Below are 24,292 nucleotides of genomic sequence, written 5' to 3' on the forward strand. Positions count from 1 at the left end.
AAATTTTGTATTGATTTAATTTTTTTTAATCCAGATATTATTATTTTTTGTTATACTTTTTATTAACTCTTCTAATTTTGATTTTTTTTAAATATATTAATTCTCTTAAATCTTATAAATCTAGAAAATATTTTTAAACCTTATAAATTCTTGTAAGGATGTTCATCAGTTTATAGAACTTTGAGTTATTCCAACCAACCTGAGAATTCAATCTTAGTCAATTAAATTGGTTTGGAAATTTAGCCTAATATGATATAATCAAAACCAAACCAATAAAATCGGGTGATAATTGATTCGAATATTGGATTTGTGATTTATTAATCAATCATGTGAATATTTCTATAATTATACATGGCTTTTTATGGTATAATATTTTTATATTGTGATTTTTGCTATTGTTTAGTTTATATAAGACAATTACAATAAAATATGTTATTTACATATTTCAATAATAAGAATATGTGTAATATTTTTGTTGTTGTTAAAATCATATATTTTTCTTTTTTCTCAAACAAAATTTTGCACATTTACAAAGCATGGATTAATATTATAAGAAAAGCAACCTGTTCTTAATCGGATTAGTTTGTTTGACTTGGACAAAAAATTTGAAAAAATCGAACCAATTTAAACTGATAAATACCGCTAAATTATTAAGATATAATTGAAAAAAATCCCAATTGAGGTTTTTTACAATGTCAAAATATTACCCCAATTGAAAAAATAACTGCCGTTTTTTAAAATACATTCCTTTAAAGTTTTTAAAAATTTATATGATTTTTTAATGTCAAAATAATTTTTTAAAAAAGGTTTAAATATCTTTTTATTTTTTGTCTTTATAAATTATGTGTATTTAAAATATTTTAGATAACACTTTGAGCCATAAAAAATGTTATTAAAATGAAAAAATAAAAAAATTATAAGGACTTAAAAGAAAATAAATACTTTTACTTGGAAAAAAATAAATTATGAAAACTAATAATATATTTAAGGTTTTTAAAATCCCAATCTAACGCATTTGTTAATCTCAAATATAATATCTAAATTAAACTAATTTGTAAAGTTATAAATATATAAATATACTTTTTAATGGTTAACCGGGTATTCAGTAGCAATGTTTTTGGTATAAGTCCTGGCCGGAAACGATGTACAAAAAATTGACCAGGCATCTTTTATTTATTATTATTATTATTATTATTATTTCTTAAAAAATTATTAACAACAATAAATAAAAATAAAAGGGAATTTTGTTTAAAGTGATACACACCTTCTCTTCTCTTGTGTTCTCTCGTCCTCTCTCGACTAATCCCTAACTATTGACGGACTCTCTCTTTCGACTCACACACTCTGCTCTGCCGCCGGCGATTTTTTCGGCTCCGGCACCCAACTCAATCGACGATCACTTCAATCACAACCACGGGTTTGTTTCTCATTCTTCCATCGCTCCTTCAGTTTCTTATTCCCCGCACCGCATGATCTATTTATTTTTTTTTGCCATCTGCATTTTCGCACCCAATCAGAAAATTGTTTTTCATTATTATTTTTGCAATTGATGCATCACTGATTCGAATTCCACATTCTCTGTTATTGAATTCTTTAGCTTTTATTATCTCTCGGTGTAAAACAATGGAGCGAATCCAAACTCACGATCTGTTTGCCTTTTCCTTTCAATTTCTATAGCTACATGTTTTTCCCTACGTGTATGCAACTCTTCGCAATCCATTTTTACTCGCCCTGGATTTGCTGAACTTGCTCAATTGTATATAATGACCGTTTAGTTGAGATCACCGTTTAGTTGAGAACAGGCATAAAGATAGAGAAATCCTAATACTTGTGGCTGTGCTAAATAACCAATGAAAAATAAACTATTCTGGGTGGAAGGATAGTTGGGCATTTGCTCATGTGTTATTACGTCACTTTTATATTTTTATAAATTTTATTTTATTTAAGAAGGATGTTCTTTTATTAGCAAAGGCAGAGACATTGGGGAGGGTAACATATTCTACTAAAATTTTAAATTAAAAGAATATAGCAACCCACAGAAGCTAGAAGATCTAATGAAGCATTCTAGACCATTTATACATCATTTGCGAGATTTACCCCAAAAAACAACCATGAGGAGAGCACCAAAGAGAAGCCACAAACCTGATCCTACCCCCATTACAAACTAAACGGCCAAGGTACGCCTTTGAAGATGTGGGCATTTCTTTCTGTCCATATGCACCATAAAACTGCAAGTTGTGACAAAATCTTGGTGTCTGTATCAGTGGTAGAGTCAAATCCTTAAAAATGCTTTATGGGACACTGTTGAAAGGAAATTGCTGTAATTATAAGCCTGGCACTAATGCCCTGACCTGAAATGCCTGCAGCACAACCCAAAAGGTATGTACATACGTAAATGTGTGCATATATATTGTAAAATCAGTAGTTGGGTTGTAGAGCATGCTGACAACATTAAGTTTATTGAGCTTAGGGTCTGGGTGTTGCATGGTTACTACTTTGTAATCATCATGGATCATATTAAAATTTCCCTCTTTTTGCCTGTGGAGGTAGGTCCATAGTTTGCTACAGGTTGAATCACATTAATTTTTTTAATCAATTTTATTTATCCCCAGTTTATTGTTAGACACTCAATGTTCACCAAGATCCTCTACTATATTGTTCCATACGAAAGTTACTGCCTTACAATGCAAAATGCCAAAAAAGAAATCCCATACTAGATCTACACACCAGAAGAAAGAGCTTTGTGAATCATGCATATTTCCAACATGTCATATGTATTATTCCTATTAAGTATCACTATCAGGTGGAGTCTATCGTTATTTGGAAAATTGCAAATAAAGGGTTGGCATTTCCATGATGTTAAGCGTGCCTAGCCCTAGGAATGAAGAAGACTGTATGGCTTGATGTTACTGAAGTAATTTATATGTCTTTGATAACATTCATATATAATGGTAACTTTTATATCGACGCAGATTGGTGAAAGTTATAAATGTACTTTGATGTGCTGTTTCAAAAAAGTAACTACAAATGTTTTTATTCGATAGCATGTTTGTTGGTTGGTACTGTAGATTATAGGCAAAGGGAGCAAAAAAGTACTTGGAATGATTTACTATGGCCCAGCAGTCATCTAGGCTTCAGCGTTTGCTCACTCTCCTAGACAGTATCCTTCACAATTTCCTTATCTTTACATTTACTTGACCTATCATTTAATTTTTCATGAATTTTCTTTAACCAAACTTTTAAAGCTGGGTCAAACCAAGCAACAAGGTTGACTGCTGCTCGTCAGATAGGGGACATTGCAAAATCACACCCTCAAGACTTGACCAGTCTTCTTAAGAAGGTATCAATTTTTATAAAGTTCTATTCACACTGTTTTGTTGTAATATGTTCAGTTTATATCATATTTATGAACTGTCTTCATTGCATGTCAATTATGTTAATACTGTGGTGTAAAAACAAAATTGGTAATGTACTCATGCTCTTTCATCACCATCACTCTCTTTGATTAAAAACTTAAAATCATTTCATGACCTGCCCCTAATAGTTCAAGCATTTGGAATAATTTCTTGACATGCTTTTGTAGCCTCTTTGATACAGTAAACACGATTCAAGAGCTTGATGCTTGCTTGCTGCTCCTTTTTCCTTAATATTATTTAAAATAAAATTTCAGCATAAGGTGATGACTGCCTGTTCTTGAGTAAGGGCATGTTAGAGTTGAACTGCATCCAATAACTTGATTTAATTTAATTTCAACAAAATGTTTTGAAAGTTATACTAGATAAATAGTAAATCCCATGGTTGTTTCTTTTATCTTCCTGCTCTTATTTTGTAATATTGATAAAGATAATGTGTGAATTATTTGTCAAATTGATTTTAACACCGTGTTTTCATGTGATGATAGGTTTCTCAATATTTACGCAGTAAAAATTGGGATACACGAGTTGCAGCTGCTCATGCAATTGGGTCGATTGCTGAGAATGTTAAGCACATAAGTTTGACTGAACTTTTTGCTTGTGTTGTATCAAAAATGTCTGAGAATGGGATATCTTGTAGCATTGAGGATCTGTGTGCATGGCCTTATTTACAATCAAAAGTTACAGGAAGCTCATTTAGAAGGTTGTATGATGAATGATTCTGACAATTTTTTTTGGTGCATTTAAAAGTTATCTTTGTGCTGAATAAAAAAGGTGCATCTAGGGGAAGTAATCCTACAATATAGAAAATAAAAATGATTGAAAACAAAAAAACTGGGAGTGCATCACCAGGCTGCCCAATCCTTTGCATATAAAAACTGGAAATCTCTTGAAACAGCAGTTGGCAAAATCATATGAAAGAGGTTCAAGGGCAAAAAGACACCTTTAAAAGTTGCGGCTTTATACTCCAATCTGATGGACCAAAGAATTGCATAAACTGAGCACTGCCAGAGTTTTAGCCCATTGTTTTTACCCAAACCTGTATACGGAACCTCAAAAATCTGCTCCAAACTCCAAAGTAAAATGCATCTAGAGAGTACCATGAACTGAAAAATTATATTTTAATGTTGTTTGAAAATAGTTTTCACTGCTTTTATTGTGTTGAATACATTTTTTGAAAGATATTTGCTCTGTTCCTTGACAGCTTTGATATGAACAAGGTGCTTGAATTTGGAGCCTTATTAGCATCAGGAGGACAGGTAAAATTATTTCTTGTTACTATCTAAACTTTATATTTTTTTCTGGTCAATGTACTCTATACATACAAACACAGACACACGGATTATTATCAGTTGTTGCTTATATGTCGAGATTGTAACATAGCATTTACTTAAAAGTTACCATATTAATTGCTTTCCTTCAGCCGTAGAGAATCATCCTTGTTGAAAGGGGAAGATCTCTTTGGGAAGTGAAGAATTATTTTCTTTTGATAAAACATGTATGATGCTTAAGGAACTATGAAGTCAGAAAGAAGCTAAATAAAATCACAGAGAAAAATTTGAGGAACTAAGAAAAAAAATACAGACGAAATGTGAATGGCTTAGGAGTAAGGACTCTACAAGGAATGTGGAAAAGTGCTAATCTCTACTGTGTAAAACTTTTATAATGCTAAATCTGCTTCTTTCTCCTAATATTAATAATTGATTGGTTGTGATCTAGATTCTCCACAAAATGATTGAGCACCAAATGACAGACCAAAGAGTTGCATCCCCCCCATCCAATGGTTTCCATAATATTTTTTAGCGATTATTTTAATGTGTATAATTTAGATGTTCCAGTATACTATATAGATTATGAAATTTTAAGAGATAAGTTTTTAATTGCCAATCAAGTTCCCATTTTTTTTAATCAGCAAAAGTAGTATTGTATTATATATTGAACAGTACAAGTTGTACTGAATGTTTACACAGTAGCCATTTTGAGAAGGACTATGGTGGCCTAATACATAGTTTACAGCATGAATTAAGAAACCATAGTTCTGACATTATACTTATCTCACAGTTACCCCCACTTATATAATTGTCCCCCCCCATAAAGCCTGTAAATGGACTTCTATAGTTTAATTCTTTTTGAGGTATTCTATTGTCTTGATTTCATGTGCGGATATTGCATAGACATTTTATGTCTTGTTCCATTTCAGGAATATGATATTGGAAATGATAATATAAAGAACCCAAAGGAGCGACTGGTTCGTCAGAAGCAAAATCTTCGACGTCGTTTAGGTAAGTAAGAATGCCTAGAGGTGTAGTATCTCATTGTCCAGTAAGTGCAAATGAAATGATGACTTCTAACTAAGTTGATGATTACTAAACATGTATGGCATATTCTTATTATATGCTCTAGTTGATGTAAATGGAAACTTGTTATTAGACTAATGTAGGTGATTTGGTGGCAATGACATTTTATTATGGGGTTTAATCAAAAGAGGACAAGTCATAGCTGCTTAATGCTTTGGTGCTCCTTCTACTTTCTGCATCTAAAGGAGTTGAAACAAGGCATTAATTTACTTTTTATTCACGTGAGGGTCAATTTATTTAAGTTTTTTCCCCTCCTTTTTAAAGAAAAAACTTTTCTTAATTTTAAAAATGCATAATTTTTCTTATGATTATTAATTATGTTTTTTTAAAAGCTTAAGCATAAAAAAAGCATTTGCAGTGATTTCTATAGAAAAGCTAAAATGAGTAGTTATGAACTCTAGAAGAAAACTATATCATACCCCTCCCCCTCAAAGCTTATCCTAATTCACTCTAAGCTTATGTCCTCCTGATTCCAGAAATCCTTCTTGGTTAATGTAGGTTTGGATGTCTGTGAACAATTTATGGATATCAGTGATGTAATAAGAGATGAAGATCTTATGGCATCCAAATCAGACTCACATCTGAATGGGATAGATCGTAGACTTTTTACATCTTGTTCTTCACATAACATCCAGAAAATGGTTTCAAACATGGTTCCTAGTGTCAAATCTAAGTGGCCAAGTGCAAGAGAATTGAATCTTTTAAAGCGTAAAGCAAAAATAAACTCTAAGGACCAAACAAAAAGCTGGTGTGAAGATGGAAGTACAGAGGTATCAGGTGGTCAAAATTTGACTTCGAAAGGCACATGTCCCGATTCAGTAAATTATAGTAAGGTAACATTCTATTTTGCTTGTTTGTTAAATGGTACATTTTTCGCCCTTTAGGGCATGCCTTGTCACAATTATTTCATTGCACTCTTATAGTCATTGCTGGTAGCAATTAATTGTTAATCATTAATCATCACTATTTGTTGTTGTTCTTATTGGTATTGGTGGTGCTATTCTATTATTATATTTTTTGTATGATACAACCTTGTAAATGGTAGAACAAGCTTCATTCTGTTGTCTGTCTTTGAAAATGCTATGTTGATATGCAAATTGATTCATTTTCCATCTATGATCACAAGGCATAATTTGTAATTATTTTAATGCATTATTTTGTGTAGGCATTCATGAGTGTTAATCACGATGAAGATGGCATTGAGCATGATGGGGATGGACAATGGCCTTTCCACACTTTTGTTGAGCAACTTATTATTGATATGTTTGATCCTGGTAATCATTTCCCCCATTGTCACCTTTTGTACAATTTGGAAAAGAATGTGTGATATTTATTTACTTATGTGTTTTACATTCATTTAGTTATTTCCTTTGAATGATTATTTATCAAATGTTGTTGCTAGTTTGGGAGGTACGACATGGCAGCGTGATGGCATTGAGAGAGATTTTAGCACATCAAGGTGCTTCTGCTGGAGTATTTAAACCCGACTCAAGCATGGGTGGGACCTTGTTTATTGAATTAGAAGACAAAAGTATACCAAATATATTGAAGAGAGAGAGGGAAATTGATTTAAATATGCAAGTTTCCGCAGATGAGTTTGTTTCAAACTTGAAGAGGCCAAAACTTGAAGATGTATCATCATCAACCTCTATGGATAGTGTGATGACTTGTAACAATGAAGGTGATATTGAAATCAGCATTAGTTCTGAAACCCATGGATTCAATTTAACTTTGGATTATGGGAATGGGCAATTTAATGGTAATTCTGTTGACATGGATTACTCTGACGGCTTACGCGATGCATGTAAGGAGCCTGCTAATATAGAGGAACAGAAGGGTTATTCTGATGATAATAAGATTCCCTCTGGAAATATTAGTGTGCTGAGAAATCTTCCTCAGAATTGTGAGCTGATGAACTCGGTTAAAGTGGCTAGAGGTTCCTGGCTTCGAAACTGTGAATTTCTTCAAGATTGTGTTATACGTTTTTTGTGCGTGTTGTCACTTGATCGGTATGATATTTTTGTTCTTTTATGTTTTTTAATGAATGAATTAGATCCTGCAGAACTTTGGTTTAAGTAACGCATTGCCATTTCTTCAATATGCTGCATTTCCATCTCTTATTAATGGCTCTTTTGTTAATTTGATACCTCAAAGCTGTCTCTTATTGTGCAAGTTTCTTTGTTCATTTTTGGTTATTTTATTTCAGCTTTGGAGATTATGTATCAGATCAGGTTGTTGCTCCAGTGCGTGAAACCTGTGCACAGGCATTAGGTGCTGCATTTAAGTATATGCATCCTGCACTAGTAAATGAAACATTGAACATATTGTTGAAAATGCAGGTAAACATCATTTAATGCTTCAATTTGTTTCCTTTTAATACATGTAATTTACATTGCTTTAAGATGCACGCAACCTTTTAGATTTCCTCTGCGCTTTTCCTTCCCATGGAGCAATTTCTTTTTTGAAGGGTTTTTGTTTGAGTTCTCTTAGTGAGATTGGTTTTTAATCTTTATGCTTCTGTTGTTGCCTTTTGTTCAGTGTAGGCCAGAATGGGAGATTCGACATGGCAGTCTTCTTGGTATCAAATATTTGGTTGCCGTACGGCAGGTGCATATCTATTTTCTGCCATTTATTGTTCATGGTTTTACTCTCTCTCTCTCTCTCCGTCTAGCCATTGTTCTGTCTGTGTATGATATTTTATCATATACATTGAGATGATGACTACAGAAAAAGATACTGGTTTGACGTGCAGTTTGTTAGATTTTTATAAGTGCAGAAATTAATTATTGAAAATTCTGTCTTATCATATTGTCCGAAATATTTGACTGCCCTTTTTCTTTTGAGTGTATCTGTAAGTTTTTGTTTTGTTTCTTGTGCTTTTGCTGAAGGAAGTAGTGCAAGGCCATCCAGGCTCTTCCTGCTCCTTGCTGCCACTGTTTTGTTCCCATCTTTGATCCATCGAAACCTAATTTGCATCTTATTGGTGTCTGTACATATTTTTTAAAGACTAAAAATCAGCAAAATGAAAATTAATGGCTTTCAAACAATTCTAGCCCAATACTTTTTTTTGGTCTGTGATCATTGCCAATTTCTCATAACTAAGAAAATAAAAATATTTGAAAGACTGATGATGTGTTTGGGATGATTACTCAAATACAAATTTTATGACAATCTTTTCTTTTCTCATTCTAGATGGTCATGAGCATATGAGTTAGAAGTTTCTGGATCTCTAAGGGGGTGTTTGGTTTGGCTGTTTTCTGTTTTCATTTTCACTGAAAACAGAAAATGGTGATGAAAATGTGTTTGGTTGGATTTTTGAAAACATTTTCAGTGAAAATGAAAATAGAAAACAACCAGAAAATGAAAACAATAAAATTTCGTTTTCAGTGTTTTCAGTTGAAAACAGGAACCTCATTTTGGATAAAATGAAAATGCGATGGCAAGGAATGTAATTTTAAGCAAATCTAAAAATACAAAAAAGACAAGAAGTCAGTATATCATAAATTTTCAGTGTTTTTGTTTCCTAAAAACAGAAAATAAGAAGTCAAACCAAACATATTTTCAGAATTCTAACTCATATGCAAGGGTAAGGCTGCGTACAATATCCGGAAACAGCCTCTTTGCATATGCAAGGGTAAGGCTGCGTACAATATCCCTCCCCCATACCTTCGCATAGCGAAGAGCCTCCGGGCAATGGGGTATGAAGTTTTTTTTTAATCTTTTGAAAATGAAAATAGTTTTCAGAAAATGAAAATGCATACCAAACACACCTTATTCTTTTACTGTACAGAAACTCATGTTTTTCTTCGGTTAGTGTGTAGCTTGATGTATTGTTATTTGTATGACTAACAGCAGTTTTTTTGATGTGGTACTGTCGCATGTGCTTAGTTGTTGAATAAATCCTTTTTGCTTTTAGAAAAGAATTCTCTTTGTCCTTTTGTTTAGTTTTTTTTTTGGGGTGTGTGTGTGTGGGGGGGGGGGGGTAATTTTGCAAGGTGCATCCTGGAGTCATATCTGGTTCTATGACTTTGACTGGGGTGTCATTGTTTTGCCAACAATGATGTAGCTGTTTAATGTATTCCCCAGTCTATGTGATGATTGAATTTAATGGTTTTGACTTTAGTGGTGATGTCAGCTGTTTATATGTACAAATTAAAATGAAGCCTCGGAAGGATGTAAATATAATCCATAGAATATTTTTTTTGATCGGCAAATGTTAGTTGTTAATTTGTTATTTTTTTTAGTGAGGGAATTCAAATCCTCGGTCTCTCCCTTTTCCCTTCAACCATAATACATATAATATAAACACTAGGGCATAGACCCCCTTCCCAGTTCAGTAGTAGTTAGTTCTAGAGTGGATAGCCTACAACATTTCAATGATCTCTTAGATTCTAAAGAAAATTCCTGATATTAACTTTAGGATTGGTAGCGGGCTAATAAGATTATACCATGGTCATTTTCAATTTGATAGTGGTTAGTTATTGTCCTGTTAAGTATATAGGAAATAGACTGCACACACCACTGCAAGAAACTCTTCGACCAAAGCCCATTTGATTATTATTTTAGTGTTTTCCCAAGTACACAAAGGTTGGTGACTGTAGTAGGCAGCATTACAAAACTGAGACTGAAGATAGCTGGTGTAGAGTGCAGTTACATATATGAAAACTTGGTCTTTTCTTAAATGATATGCTGCTTCTTTGTTTCTTTTATTATTACTTGGAATTTAAGAGATGTTTATATTCTTCTTTCTAGCTTCTGATATATCTCTTACTGACACTAGGAGATGCTTTCTGATTTGCTTGGACGTGTTCTTCCTGCTTGTAAATCTGGGTTGGAGGACCCTGATGACGATGTCCGAGCAGTTGCTGCTGATGCTTTAATACCAGCTGCATCTGCAATTGTTTCCTTGCAGGGTCAAACATTGCATTCAATTGTGATGCTTTTATGGGATATATTGCTTGATTTGGATGATTTAAGTCCATCCACCAGCAGGTAGTTTACGGGTTAAAGTTTTGGTAGTTACCTTTACAATCTTAGTTACACATTCCCTTTTATATAGACATAATGATTGTCTGTCTGATTAGTTTTCAATGCACAATTAATTATAGAGCCACTTGAAAACTAAAATAAATTGAATTCAAGGGACTGAATGTTTATTTCTTAATCTGATAATTACAAAAGAAAGATAGCTTCTCCTATAAGTAGACTTCATTACATTTAATACAGGAATTTCAAGAGACTAAAACCATACAAATCTCAAAAGTCTAAGAATTTGTACATGCTAATTATTGATAAAATTAAACTATTAAATATTAATTACAATAATTATAATCTACAACAGAACCTATATGTTGAAATTTTGTGAGCATACCTTAGCTTATTTATCTGACAATATTGATTATTTCCAGCCAATTTCTTATGATAACCTTTTGGTCGTAGTTTAATGTATCATATAAAATGTTGACTCAATTTATTATCCAAGTGATGAATATTCTTAAAAGAATTATAATTTTTTGTTATGTTATACTTTATGAGCACAAGCCTTGGTGCAACAGTAAGGTTTTTGCCTAGGGACTTGGACTACGGCTGCATACATCTACCCTGCCCTGTGCCCAGACCTCAATAAGTGGGAGCCTCGTGCTTTGGCTCACCTCATGTCATACTTCATGATTCAACTAAATGCTAAAGCCAACATTTTGAACAAGGAAATAGATTGTTTAGTTTCCCCAAACATTAACAGTTGTGTCACACACACAAATGCCTGTCTTCTCCTGATCGCTCCCTTATCCAACATTTATATTTTACTAGGATTACTAATTTCTACTTTTTTTTGGTGAAAGTTAGATGATGGACAAACTTCTTATATTAAAATTCTACATTTACTGCTTGCTCTTGCCAATTAAATGTGATGCATTCTAATGTTTTATAACAGTAGTTCAATGTGGCCATCTTTTTTGTAATAAATTCTTTGAAGTGTTAGTTATCTTTTTGCAGTGTAATGAATCTGCTGGCAGAAATATATTCTCAAGAAGATATGGCCCCAAAGATGTATACAGTTTTTAAATTGGCAGACAACCAAATGGAAAATGGAGTAGATGGTTGTTATGATGTTGATGGGGAAGAAAATCCTTATGTGCTTTCAACATTGGCACCACGTTTGTGGCCCTTTATGAGGCACACTATCACATCTGTTCGTTATTCTGCGATACGGACTTTGGTATTTATCTTTCTTCCTTGATGTTTAGTGAAAAAAAATGAATCTCATCTAATGCTCCTTGTAATGTATTTATCTAATGGTTTCTTTTTTACAAAAGGTGGTACATGTCTTAATTTCTTGCCATAAATTTTCTATTTTCAGGAGAGGCTACTTGAAGCTGGATATAAGAGAAGCATGTCTGAGTTGTCTAGTGCTTCATTCTGGCCCTCTTTTATATTTGGAGATACCCTTAGAATTGTCTTCCAGAATCTGCTATTGGAAACAAATGAGGATATTTTGCAATGTTCTGAGAGAGTTTGGAGTCTCCTTGTTCAGGTATATCATCTGATAAGAAGCGCTTAGAAATGTTTCTGACTAAATGTCGTTCATTATATGTATCTCTTCTCAGTCAAAGCAAGCTGTACATCAACCCTATATTTTGTCATGTCCCAGTTTATATTATGGCTTAACAAACTAAATATTTGGGACTAGATTTGATGTTGTGCAGAGGCCAAACGAAGATTTATGTCTTGTTTCACATTCTGTCAGCTCATGTGATGCAGAGATTAACATATTGTCAGGGCTCTATATGTTGATTGTTGAGAAGAATTGGTTTTAAACTTTTAATAGCCACAGCAATCATGTATGGTAGTACTATGTTAAAATATGATCTAAAATTACATGCGTACACATTATTGCAAATTTAACATTTCAACAGTTATAAATACTCCATCAATATAATATTCATGTATCTTGGAGAAGTGGTTATTGTTATCGGTGTTGCTGAATCTGTTGTGGATTGCTTTACTAAAACCATTTGGTATTTATGTTGGTTTTGTTATCCTGTAGCAACTTAGTCACATTATTTAGCTGTTATTGCAATAATCTCTTTCAAACTGGAGCATCTAAATAATATGTACCATGCTTCTTAGAACTGTATCTAATCTTGGACCTCGAAGAGGCTTGTAAATATGTGTGCTAGCTGGTCATTCGAGTTGAAGGTAGTAGAAATGAACCTTGACATGATCTTTTCTTGGATCAGATGACAATCCACCTCTACTTGTCTGGTTCTGTCGTCCTGCTAATATAAACATTGTTTGTTGTTTATTGTATATAATTTTTGCATCAAAATATTGAGTTGAAGTTTGATCTTTTGTTTCAAGTCCATCTTCCACATCTTTATGTCTGTAATCATTGTTTTTCTTTTGGTGGTAAATGCCCACGAGGGTTCATTTTTTGTGAAGAATTTCCTGCTCACCTCTTCCCTAATCCCCAGGCCACAAAAAGTGATTGTTTTGTCTTCCTCCTGTGCTCATTGTTGTTTAAATATTTATATCTCTATTTTCTAATCCATTAAGTTGTCTACTACTTAATGGCAGTGTTCTGTCGAGGACTTGGAGATAGCTGCGAGGTCTTATGTGGCTTCTTGGATAGAACTTGCTTCTACACCATTTGGCTCAGCATTAGATGCCTCAAAGATGTATTGGCCTGTTGCCTTTCCACGAAAAAGTCAAATTAGAGCAGCTGCTAAAATGAGAGCTGCAAAAATTGAAAATGAATGTGGTGTGGATTTTAGTCTTGATTCTATAAAAGGAACTATTCCACCAGATAGAAATGGAGATGTTTCTATGAATTCTGTTAAGATAGTTGTTGGTGCTGAGGTAGACACATCTGTAACTCATACCCGGGTAGTTACATCAACTACTTTGGGAATTTTTGCTTCTAAGCTGCCAGAGGGTTCTTTAAAATATGTGATTGATCCACTTTGGAGCTCTCTAACATCGTTGTCTGGTGTCCAACGCCAGGTATGTATTCGTATACAATGAATCTACAGCCAAGCAATCTTCAGCCTTCTTTTCCTGACTTTAATATTTACTATTATATTTAGGTTGCATCTATGGTACTTGTTTCTTGGTTCAAGGAGATTAAGAACAGAAATTCGTCCAAAAACCTTGATGGTATCCCTGGTGCCCTCAAAGATTGGTTGCTAGACTTATTAGCATGTTCTGACCCAGCATTCCCAACAAAAGATTCAATTCTTCCCTATGCTGAGCTTTCCAGAACTTATGGGAAGATGCGCAATGAGGCTGGTCAATTACTAAATGTGGTCAAGTCTTCTGGTATGTTTAATGAATTACTGACAGCTACCCAAATTGAGTTGGATCGCTTGAGTGTGGATGATGCCATTGGTTTTGCGTCAAAAATTCCTGCTTTGTGTAATGATAGTTCTGCAAATGAATCCTTGGGAAAGAACATCACGGATGATATTGAATCCTCGAAACAGAGACTCTTGACTACTTCTGGATATTTAAAATGCGTACAGGTATATTTCAAAAAATTATTATTATTATTTTAAACTTTCTTGAAGTGGATGGTATTACATGACTTGTATTTCATGTATTTTAAGTCATCCTCAATGTGCTTATTTTTGGTTCATGCAATGATTTGCAGAGTAATTTGCATGTTACAGTCACATCTGCAGTTGCAGCTGCAGTTGTCTGGATGTCTGAATTTCCTACACGACTTACCCCAATCATTTTGCCTTTGATGGCTTCAATCAAACGAGAGCAGGTGCTAGTTTAACTTTTACTGTTTTTCTAGTGCTTATTTACATGATTAATTTATTGATATTGAATAAAATGTCTTATCTTTCAGGAGGAAATACTGCAAATGAAGTCAGCTGAGGCCCTTGCTGAGCTAATGTATCACTGTGTTGCGCGAAGACCTTGCCCCAATGATAAATTAATTAAGAATATATGTAGTTTAACTTGCATGGATCCGTCTGAGACCCCTCAAGCCAAATCCCTTTGTACCATGGAGAGTATTGATGACCAAGGTCTTCTGTCTTTTCGAACTCCTGTGAGCAAACAGAAGTCAAAGGTCCATGTGCTGGCCGGTGAAGATCGGTCAAAGGTGGAGGGATTTTTAAGTAGACGGGGATCTGAGCTAGCATTGAGGCTTCTATGTGAGAAGTTTGGTGCGTCATTATTTGATAAGCTTCCTAAGCTGTGGGATTGCCTTACTGAAGTGCTTAAGCCCAGCTCCTCTGAATCTCTACTTGTCACTAATGAAAAGCCAGTTACTATGTCTATTGAGTCTGTTAACGATCCTCAGACCTTGATTAACAATATCCAGGTTGGTATTATCAATTTCTACCTGTGGATTTGGTTCATTACATGTAAGGTTTTGCATCATTTGCTGTGAATTTGTATGAGTTAAACTACAGTGTAACAAGACAGGATGCAATTGTCAAAAAGATCTCCCTTTTTGAGCAATTGGGTATTGTTTTAATTTTTTTTTTTGTGATGTAGGATTGAACACTCGAAAATAAAATACAAATCATATGGATCTCCCTATCTTGTAGGTTTTCAAAATAGAAGGTTTACAAAAATACAGTTATTCAAATTGAAATGTTATCTCTCCCCTAGATCTTGTATGTTTTGAATTTCTTTATGCATGTGTTTAAGTAGATTATGAAAGCTCATTAGAAAATTTTGGTGGTGCTCATGATTGTCTAGACACCAGTGAGCCAGAGCATCATGGAGATAGACAAGCAAATGTGCATTTTTTTGGTTGGGTTTTGATATTTTGGGATTGAACGTAAGTACATGTAGAAGAACACTTTCTGTTAGCTGAATGTTTTTCAATTTTCTGTATTGGTGTGTATGCATGCAAATAGCAACGTACATATTGAAATATGTAACAACTATATGATTACACCCTTGTCTTGATTACCTTTTGAATCATGTCTTGCTTAGCTTGTTTGCAGAATGGAAGTTCTTGAACATTATTTTGAATTCCTTAAGAGGTTGATTAACTAAAATAAGTACACTATAGGTTATAAACCCATTAAAAAAATTTGCCATGGTAAAATTCTTCAGAAATTTTAATTATAAAGAATCTTCCCTCTTTTTCTTGGCATTACTACCTTTATGACAAAAGGTGCAGAAAAAAATGTCAGTCTCTAGTATTTTTCAGGTGCATGTATTGAAACATTCTTGGAAATTGTTCTCTCTCTCTCTCTATATATATATATATATTTATTTATTTATATATAACAGTTAATGGTTTCAAGTTTGGTAAACTTTTACTGATTTTGTGTGTTGGTGTGATCACATGTTCTTGTATTTGTTTGTTTACTGGTTCAATAAATTTTTCCCGTTCATCCTTATTCACCTGTTTGTTATAGTGATTGCATATAGTATTCTGCTTAATATGCAACATGGTTTTCTTGTAGGTGGTGCGTTCTGTTGCTCCCGTCTTAAATGAAGAGTTGAAGCCAAAACTGTTGACACTTCTTCCATGTATTTTTAAATGTGTTCAGCATTCTCATGTTGCAGTTAGATTAGCTGCTTCGCGCTGCATCACTTCCATGGCACAGTCAATGACTGTGAAAGTTATGGGAGCTGTGGTTGAAAATGCTATCCCTATGTTGGAAGATGCATCATCAGTTTATGCTCGACAAGGAGCAGGCATGTTGATTAGTTTTCTTGTTCAGGGGCTGGGTGTAGAGTTGGTACCTTATGCTCCTCTATTGGTGGTTCCGCTTCTAAGGTGCATGAGTGATTGTGATCAGTCTGTCAGACAGAGTGTGACCCATAGTTTTGCTGCTCTTGTACCTTTACTTCCTTTGGCTCGAGGCCTTCCTCAACCAATTGGATTAGGGGAAGGTGTATCTAGAAATGCAGAAGATTTGCAGTTTTTGGAGCAACTACTTGACAACTCTCATATTGAAGATTACAAGTTGTGCACTGAACTGAAAGTAACATTGAGGAGGTAAATTAGACTCATTTTCTTTACTCTTTTTTTTGTGGGGGGGGGGGGGGGGGGGGGTTTGGAAAGCATGGTTTGGTGGTGAAGTTGAGTTTCACATAATTCCTGCTCTTGTGTCCATAAGAAATAAAATTGTGTTGACGTCTTCACGGTGAAATGACAAGTCTTAAGTGTTGTCAATCCTTGAATCTTCTGGCTTGCAACCCTATTGTGATTGTGTCCAAGACAATGCGCTCTCCCCTTCTCATTTCTTTTTTCTTCTAGTTACTTTGATTCATTATTATGTCTATATCCTTATTTATATTCTTAAATATCTGACCTATAATTAGTTTTACCTTCTATATCATATTATTTATTATTATTATTATTGTTTTTATGTTTCCAGGTATCAGCAGGAAGGCATAAATTGGTTAGCTTTTTTGAAACGTTTCAAGCTTCATGGAATTTTATGCGATGACATGGGACTTGGAAAGACACTTCAAGCATCAGCAATTGTGGCCTCTGATATAGCTGAGCATCGAACTTCAATTGGGAATGAGGATCTTCTGCCATCTTTAATTATTTGCCCATCAACTCTAGTTGGGCACTGGGCCTTTGAGATAGAGAAGTATATTGATGTTTCTGTTATCTCTAGTCTTCAATATGTTGGTTCTGCTCAGGAGCGAATGCTTCTTCGGGATCATTTTTGCAAGCATAATGTCATCATAACGTCATATGACGTTGTCCGTAAAGATATTGATTTTCTAGGACAGCTGTTGTGGAATCACTGCATCTTAGATGAAGGGCATATAATCAAGAATGCCAAGTCTAAAGTTACACTTGCTGTAAAACAGTTGAAAGCCCAACACCGCTTGATATTGAGTGGTACACCTATACAGGTTGGTAATGAGTTTATGTCTCATTAAAGTTACAATCTATTATGACTAATCTGATAAATGTGTTGCCTTGCAGAATAACATCATGGATTTGTGGTCCCTTTTTGATTTTCTGATGCCTGGATTTCTTGGAACTGAGAGACAGGTATCTTTTTGCTGCTTGTCATAATAATTGATGTTACAATTCTATAATTGCAACATATGGTTGGTATATGTTTGGAATCATGATACATTTGGTATGTTAGGGTCTTAAAACGCTGGGACAGAATTATGTTTAATTTTTATACATGTTGAAATAGATGACCTAATAAACTATTTCCCTTGATCTTATTTGAGTGCATGTCTGGATTAGCCAAATTTGTACTCAAAAAACGTTTTTCAGCTTAAAGTTCACTGTCTCAGACCCTCAATCATTTTTTTTTCTCTTTTGGGGGGCCCTTTTGATACAACATTTTGGTTCCGATGTATCTTCCCTTGTCAACTGCTACATGATAGAGTGAACATGTCATCACAAACCCTCAACCAAAGCCTAGTTAGAATGTCGTTGACTTAGAATGTCCCTATTCTAATACAAAACAAAAACTATTATATATATATATATATGTAAAATAAATTCATGTGTGACAAAATCTAGTATTATGAAATATGTTTTGAATCTGTCTTTCATTCATTACACTTGAATCAGACTTAAAACACAAAATTTGGGGTTAGAAACTTGCTTGGGAGATGTTCTATCAGCTCTATCATATGTTGTACAACAGGTTTCCAATAATTAGGGTAAAAATGTTATAAAATGTACAAGATATTCAACCTTATTAGCCTACATATATACATCTAATAAAAAGGAAATAATTACAGTAAAATCAATTAATTATTCTAATGCAATTTCAGCATATATCGTAAAATCTCACTACAATCTTATCATAATCGCAAAACTCCCCCTCAAGTCATTTGAATCTACTAATGTTGTTATTTTCTAAAAAATGATCTCAAATAATTTTTTTTTTTTTTTTTTGCTCAGCAAAGATAAGTATTTATATTAATGAAACACAGTACCAGAGGTACTGAAATACATATGTAATTGGATAGCCATACACATGGTTCCTAATCAGACTAAATAGAGTCTAGAGTGGAACCAAAACAGGCTACCCTGCCATACTACCATTAAGCTGCTACTAGTTTATATGAATTGACTTTCCTAATACCAAAACCCTTCTCTAATATTACTAGACCACTGATTAAAAGGTATTGAGAAATCCTTCTCCAAATTCGATAGCCATGTCCACAATAGAAAGGATGCCTCGTCCATCATTTTGTTACTATCATAGGAGTCGTTAGAGAAGATGATCTTATTCCGCTGCTGCCAAATAGTCCATGTTACGGCCAGCCACCAACATTTCTATCTAGTCATCCTTATCCCGCCAAATGTGATGAAGCCATGTTGGAGGAAATGTTGCCTTGGGTCTTTTGGGTAAGCTCCAGAGATATTCAGCCATGATGATGATTCCCACCAAATAGGGAGAATTTTGCTGCAGTGAAAAAACAAGTGCCCTACTTCCTCTTCCATATTACCGCAGAATGGACAACTCCTATTCGCGACCTCTATTTGTCTCCTATGCAAGTTTGCTTTAGTAGGCAACCTATCTCTTAGTAACCTCCAAGCAAATACTGCACCTTTGGTTGGTACCTTTAATTGCCACTGCTCCTCAAAAACCCTACCCTGTATCCCTTCAACTTCTGCCCCCCTCATTAAATTGTATGCAGACTGTGCCGTGTATTGTCCAAAATGACAGTAATATGTAAGTCTACCTAATTATCACATGAAATTCCTAGGGCCTATTACAAAAACTGCAACTCCTGGAGTAGTTGTTTCAGTCATGCGATATGTGAGTTCACATGTGGTGATGGCTGTGGCCTGGTACTCTGCCTTTGCACTGACCTCAACCTACTACTTTTTACTTTTCAATGAAATTAGATTACTTGCGATAATAACACACTAGGCAGAAGTAGATCATTTGTCGATCGGATAACCTGCTCAATTTGCATCTGTTTAGGCGAGAATACCAGAATGACCCTTATCTGCATATAATAGACCTCTTCTAGGGGATCCCTTAATATATCTCATAAGTCTAATCAGAGCATCTCAATAACTATCACAACGCACAAGGGGAATGAAGAAGTTAAATAATCACACTTGGCAAAAGAAATATCTAGGCTTGTTCTAGATAAGTAATTTAGCTTCCTAACCAACCTTCAGTATCGTATCTCCCAGGATTAGAATAGGACTTCTCTCGACCAAGTAGAAGCTTGATATAGAAGTATCAATAGGTTCACAATCCAACATACCAATTTCTTCCAAAATATCCAACTCATATTTCTTGGTATATGGCTTTGGTTGAGGTATCCCCTCAATTCCAGAGAAAGCTTGTCTCCCCCAATTCTTTATAATTTAATTAAGTGAAAGCAAGATGTAAAAGTGGGCGTTTTCATTTTTCACACCTTAAGCCCAAAAGGATTTATGAGGGTTCTAAAGATATAATAGCACCATTCTTGGGCCTCTCTACTTAACAGTTTAATCTCTTGCATTGGTTTGGTCTTGACATTGGCTTTGTCCTTTTTTGTTTTTTGGTTATCAGTTTATCACATAGTCACACTCATTCACCTCAAAAGTAGAGTCATGTAACCATTCAAATATGTAAAATATACTACAAAAGAACTTTCATTCAAATATGTAAATTTCCCTAGTGATATTATGTCCTTTTATATTTAGTTTGAGTTTCTTTAACTTGTCTTAGCCATCTAGCTAGTACTGTGTTAATGGTAATGCTTTGTCTACCGAGTGCCAATACATTTTAGCATGCGTTTTTTAGTTGTTGCTGGACTGATTCATTTATTGTGGCTTTAACAGTTCCAAGCCACATATGGAAAACCACTTTTAGCTGCAAGAGATCCAAAATGTTCTGCTAGGGATGCTGAAGCAGGAGCACTTGCTATGGAGGCATTGCATAAGCAGGTGAATTTCTCTTTATCATTATTGTACTACAATTGTGGTTTTTCCTTCTAACTAGATGTTCTTTTGTCCTCTAGGTAATGCCTTTCCTCCTTCGTAGGACAAAGGATGAAGTCTTGTCTGATCTGCCCGAGAAAATAATTCAAGACAGATACTGTGATTTGAGCCCTGTACAATTTAAACTTTATGAACAATTTTCTGGTTCTCGTGCTAAACAAGAAATGTCATCTGTTGTAACAACGAATGAGTCTGCTGCAGCAGAAGGAAGTAGCAATTCTACTAAAGCATCTTCACATGTATTCCAGGTAATTAGATTTCTTTAATTACTAGTTAATTATTGTTTCTTCTATTTATTTAACACCCTGAAATCCATTCCATGTTTCAGGCGCTCCAATACTTGCTAAAACTCTGTAGTCATCCATTGCTTGTCATTGGTGAGAAGATTCCAGATTCACTTTCTACTATCCTCTCAGAACTGTTTCCTGCTGGCTCTGATGTTATTTCAGAACTTCACAAACTCTATCACTCCCCAAAATTAGTTGCTCTTCATGAGATTCTTGAAGAATGTGGAATTGGAGTTGACAATTCTGGTTCTGAGGGTGCGGTTAACGTTGGGCAGCATAGGGTCTTGATATTCGCTCAACATAAGGTGATGATTACCTTTTCTTTCGGGCTACTTTTTTCCCACCCTCAAGATTAATAAAAGCTTTACTGATTTGTCTTTAACGATTGCTTATTTGAAGGCTTTCCTGGATATAATTGAAAGAGATTTGTTTCACACACACATGAAAAGGTTAGTTCCTGGACCTAGTCATCCACTTAATAAATTTATGGTTTAGGTTCCCATGCCTGTTTCATTGCATTCAACAATTTTAGTTGAAAGCTCCTTTTGTTATTGAACAGTTGCCGTTTGTTTTTGCATGGAACTATGATTCTCTAAAATGGTTTTTTTTTTATTCTGTGTTTTCATCTTGAATTTTACCTTTGTGCTATAGTGTCACATATTTGCGGTTGGATGGATCAGTTGAGCCAGAAAAGCGTTTTGAAATTGTCAAAGCTTTCAATTCAGACCCTACCATTGATGTCTTGCTGCTTACAACACATGGTAGAATTTTTCACCTTGTCTTGATTGATCTACCCATTTATTTCTCTTGTAGTTGTAGCTTAATATTTTTAAATTATATAAAATTCTCCATCTGCAGTCGGTGGGCTTGGTTTGAACCTGACATCTGCAGATACCCTTGTTTTTGTGGAGCATGACTGGAATCCGATGCGAGACCATCAGGTAATTATGATCCATTTAATGATTTTTTTGGGTTTTCTTTTCCAGGCCAAGACAATTCTAATTTTTTCAGCATAGAATTTGATATTAGCTGTGGGATTGAGTTTCTTCTGACAGATTTTTTTTACCAGTTTTTTCGGATTCAACTCTTGTTGTAAGTACTGGATAGTAGTTTGTTAGTTGTTACCAGTCTGGCTTTAGAGGCTTGTTTTTAAGATTATTTTGTGAAGAAATCACTTTTCATATAAAAGAATAAATATTTTAAGTTGTTTGGGTAAACTTTTGACAAAAAAAGTCTGAAAATAATCAAATTTCAGATTTTTTTGGGAAGCTAATAGGAATAGCTTGTGAAGATATAATCAGTTGTGATTGATGAGAGAAAGTAGATGGATAGATAGGAAACCGATTTTTTAGAAAAATATATATTAGTTCCTTATTGAACTTTAAAAACTACAAGTCTTGTTCATATAGGTTTATATAGGTTTTCGAGAGAAAAAATATTTTTACACTGATATACCTGAAAACCCAAAATCAAAATCACTTTCCAAAAATAAAAGGGCTTTCATATAATTATAACCACCTCATGCAAAATATCTTCTACTTGTATGGAATCTCCGAAAAGAAATCATTTCTTTTTTCACAACCTTGTAATCACTTTTTTCTAAAGCTCAAACCAACATCTCTTAGTGGTGTGTGTATACTGTTTTCTTGCATGCCCTTTCTATATTTGATGCCTAACAGCATGGAACTTTTCTCATCTTGCATTTAAGGGAATGAAATATCTAATATTTGTCTTTGTAATGTCACTGGTTCTTATTAATAACCTGCAGGCTATGGATAGAGCACACAGGTTAGGTCAGAAAAAAGTTGTTAATGTCCATCGGCTAATAATGCGTGGTACTCTGGAAGAGAAAGTTATGAGTCTACAAAGGTTCAAAGTGTCAGTGGCTAATGCTGTCATTAATTCTGAAAATGCTAGCATGAAAACAATGAATACAGATCAGTTGCTTGATTTGTTTGCGTCAGCAGAAACCTCCAAGAAGGTATGAATACATGTTTATATCTGCTATAGTTTGTTCTAAATGCAGAGTGTTTGTTTTGTGAATGAAGATTGAGCATTATTAAATGTGTTTTTATATGCTATATATATGTCTATGCTTGCAATCTTAAGTTGCTAGAAATTAGTGTGTGCCAGTTTATTTTATGTCTTGGGCCAGGTTTTTGGAATTTGTATGCCACATTCTTCTGAGGGCTGACCTAATGTAATATGAGAGAACTCCCAGATGTAAAGAGGAAAATTTGGATACAAGTTTTTAACAAACTTGATTTTTTTTTTTTTGTTATTTCGGTGAATATTATTGACCATGGTTTGTGTTTCTTTCTAATGTATGGGACGTGATCATTTATATAGGGCGCATCTGTTGTGAAGAGTCCAGAGAACAACTCTGATGGAGACGCTAAATTAGTAGGCAGTGGGAAGGGATTGAAATCAATACTGGGGGGATTGGAGGAGCTATGGGACCAATCACAGTATACAGAGGAGTACAATCTGAGTCTCTTTTTAGCAAGGCTTAATGGCTAATGTTCCAGATTCATTTCAGAGTCAGAGTGTACATATCCATGAGTACAAATTTTGGCATTGTAACATCTTATTTTTTTTCCCACCATGCCCTTCAGTCATTTTTGGTCGTCACTTTTTTTGTATACCCCAATGCTGGCTGGAATCTGCTCGTGTGCATGCAGACCAGGTAAATCAGTGTCTGTATTTTACAGGGCATTTGAGTGACTGGTGGAAGCCCTTGGTGGTGATATGTAGAGAAATGAATCGGTGACGGCTTCAGGAGGGATGGAGTAATATTTTTTGGATTTTGTACATATACAGTCAATCCTAATTATAGTTATAATTGTTGCTAACATAAAAAATGCCCTGCATTTTGCAATGTTATTTGGAAAGCTACTAATACCAAAATACCCAAGACCTCAATCCTGATAGTCGTTAATATGCTAGGCCATTTTAAGAATTGCTTAGTTTGTATGGTTTTTACGCTAATGAGATCAAATGGAATAAGTGGTGGGTCAAATAAAGTATCGTTTGTGTTGTTTGGAAGATTAATGAGAATGAACTTGAGTTCCATTACCTAGTTTGTCATAAAATGCAAGAACACGAGTAAATGCAATAATTATGGTTTATAAATTTTCCGCTCTTCAAATTATATATTTTTTTCTCTAGTTTCCATTCGTTTAAGCTGCTTTTGAAAGAATTTACCGAGTTTCAGTGTACAACTTTAGTGCTTTAAATACTTTATTTTATGTGGAAATAGGTGAAATTTTATAAATTTTGGTTTGTATTTTAAATTCAAGGTTTGAGTTGTTTATTTAGCATTGT

The 24,292-nt window shown here is 34.3% G+C and overlaps 1 protein-coding gene across 4 annotated transcripts; it reads left to right on the forward strand.

Moving 5' to 3' along the window:
• The first annotated feature begins 1,263 nt into the window (after positions 1 to 1,263).
• On the forward strand, positions 1,264 to 23,991 carry LOC114379747 (TATA-binding protein-associated factor BTAF1-like). Of its 4 annotated transcripts, none has more exons than XM_028338440.1 (30): positions 1,264 to 1,417; positions 2,265 to 2,379; positions 3,069 to 3,160; positions 3,246 to 3,340; positions 3,902 to 4,116; positions 4,618 to 4,672; positions 5,614 to 5,695; positions 6,269 to 6,603; positions 6,936 to 7,044; positions 7,173 to 7,779; positions 7,977 to 8,109; positions 8,309 to 8,377; positions 10,551 to 10,762; positions 11,765 to 11,987; positions 12,129 to 12,302; positions 13,346 to 13,771; positions 13,855 to 14,289; positions 14,418 to 14,537; positions 14,622 to 15,101; positions 16,204 to 16,742; positions 17,125 to 17,617; positions 17,691 to 17,759; positions 20,523 to 20,627; positions 20,702 to 20,929; positions 21,010 to 21,273; positions 21,368 to 21,417; positions 21,620 to 21,729; positions 21,827 to 21,909; positions 22,737 to 22,949; positions 23,318 to 23,488. In XM_028338440.1, exons 3-30 carry the CDS (start codon positions 3,112 to 3,114, stop codon positions 23,486 to 23,488), a joined length of 6,144 nt encoding a protein of 2,047 aa, XP_028194241.1. In that variant the 5' UTR covers positions 1,264 to 1,417; positions 2,265 to 2,379; positions 3,069 to 3,111. The 4 variants fall into 4 exon arrangements, with proteins under 4 accessions (XP_028194241.1, XP_028194242.1, XP_028194240.1 ...); XM_028338439.1 differs by lacking the exon at positions 1,264 to 1,417 and adding an exon at positions 1,967 to 2,177; XM_028338441.1 differs by lacking the exon at positions 2,265 to 2,379 and having other exon boundaries at positions 23,318 to 23,991.
• Positions 23,992 to 24,292: the final 301 nt, after the last annotated feature.

Source organism: Glycine soja, chromosome 12 (genome assembly GCF_004193775.1).
Source record: "Glycine soja cultivar W05 chromosome 12, ASM419377v2, whole genome shotgun sequence".
Taxonomy (NCBI): Eukaryota; Viridiplantae; Streptophyta; class Magnoliopsida; order Fabales; family Fabaceae; genus Glycine; species Glycine soja.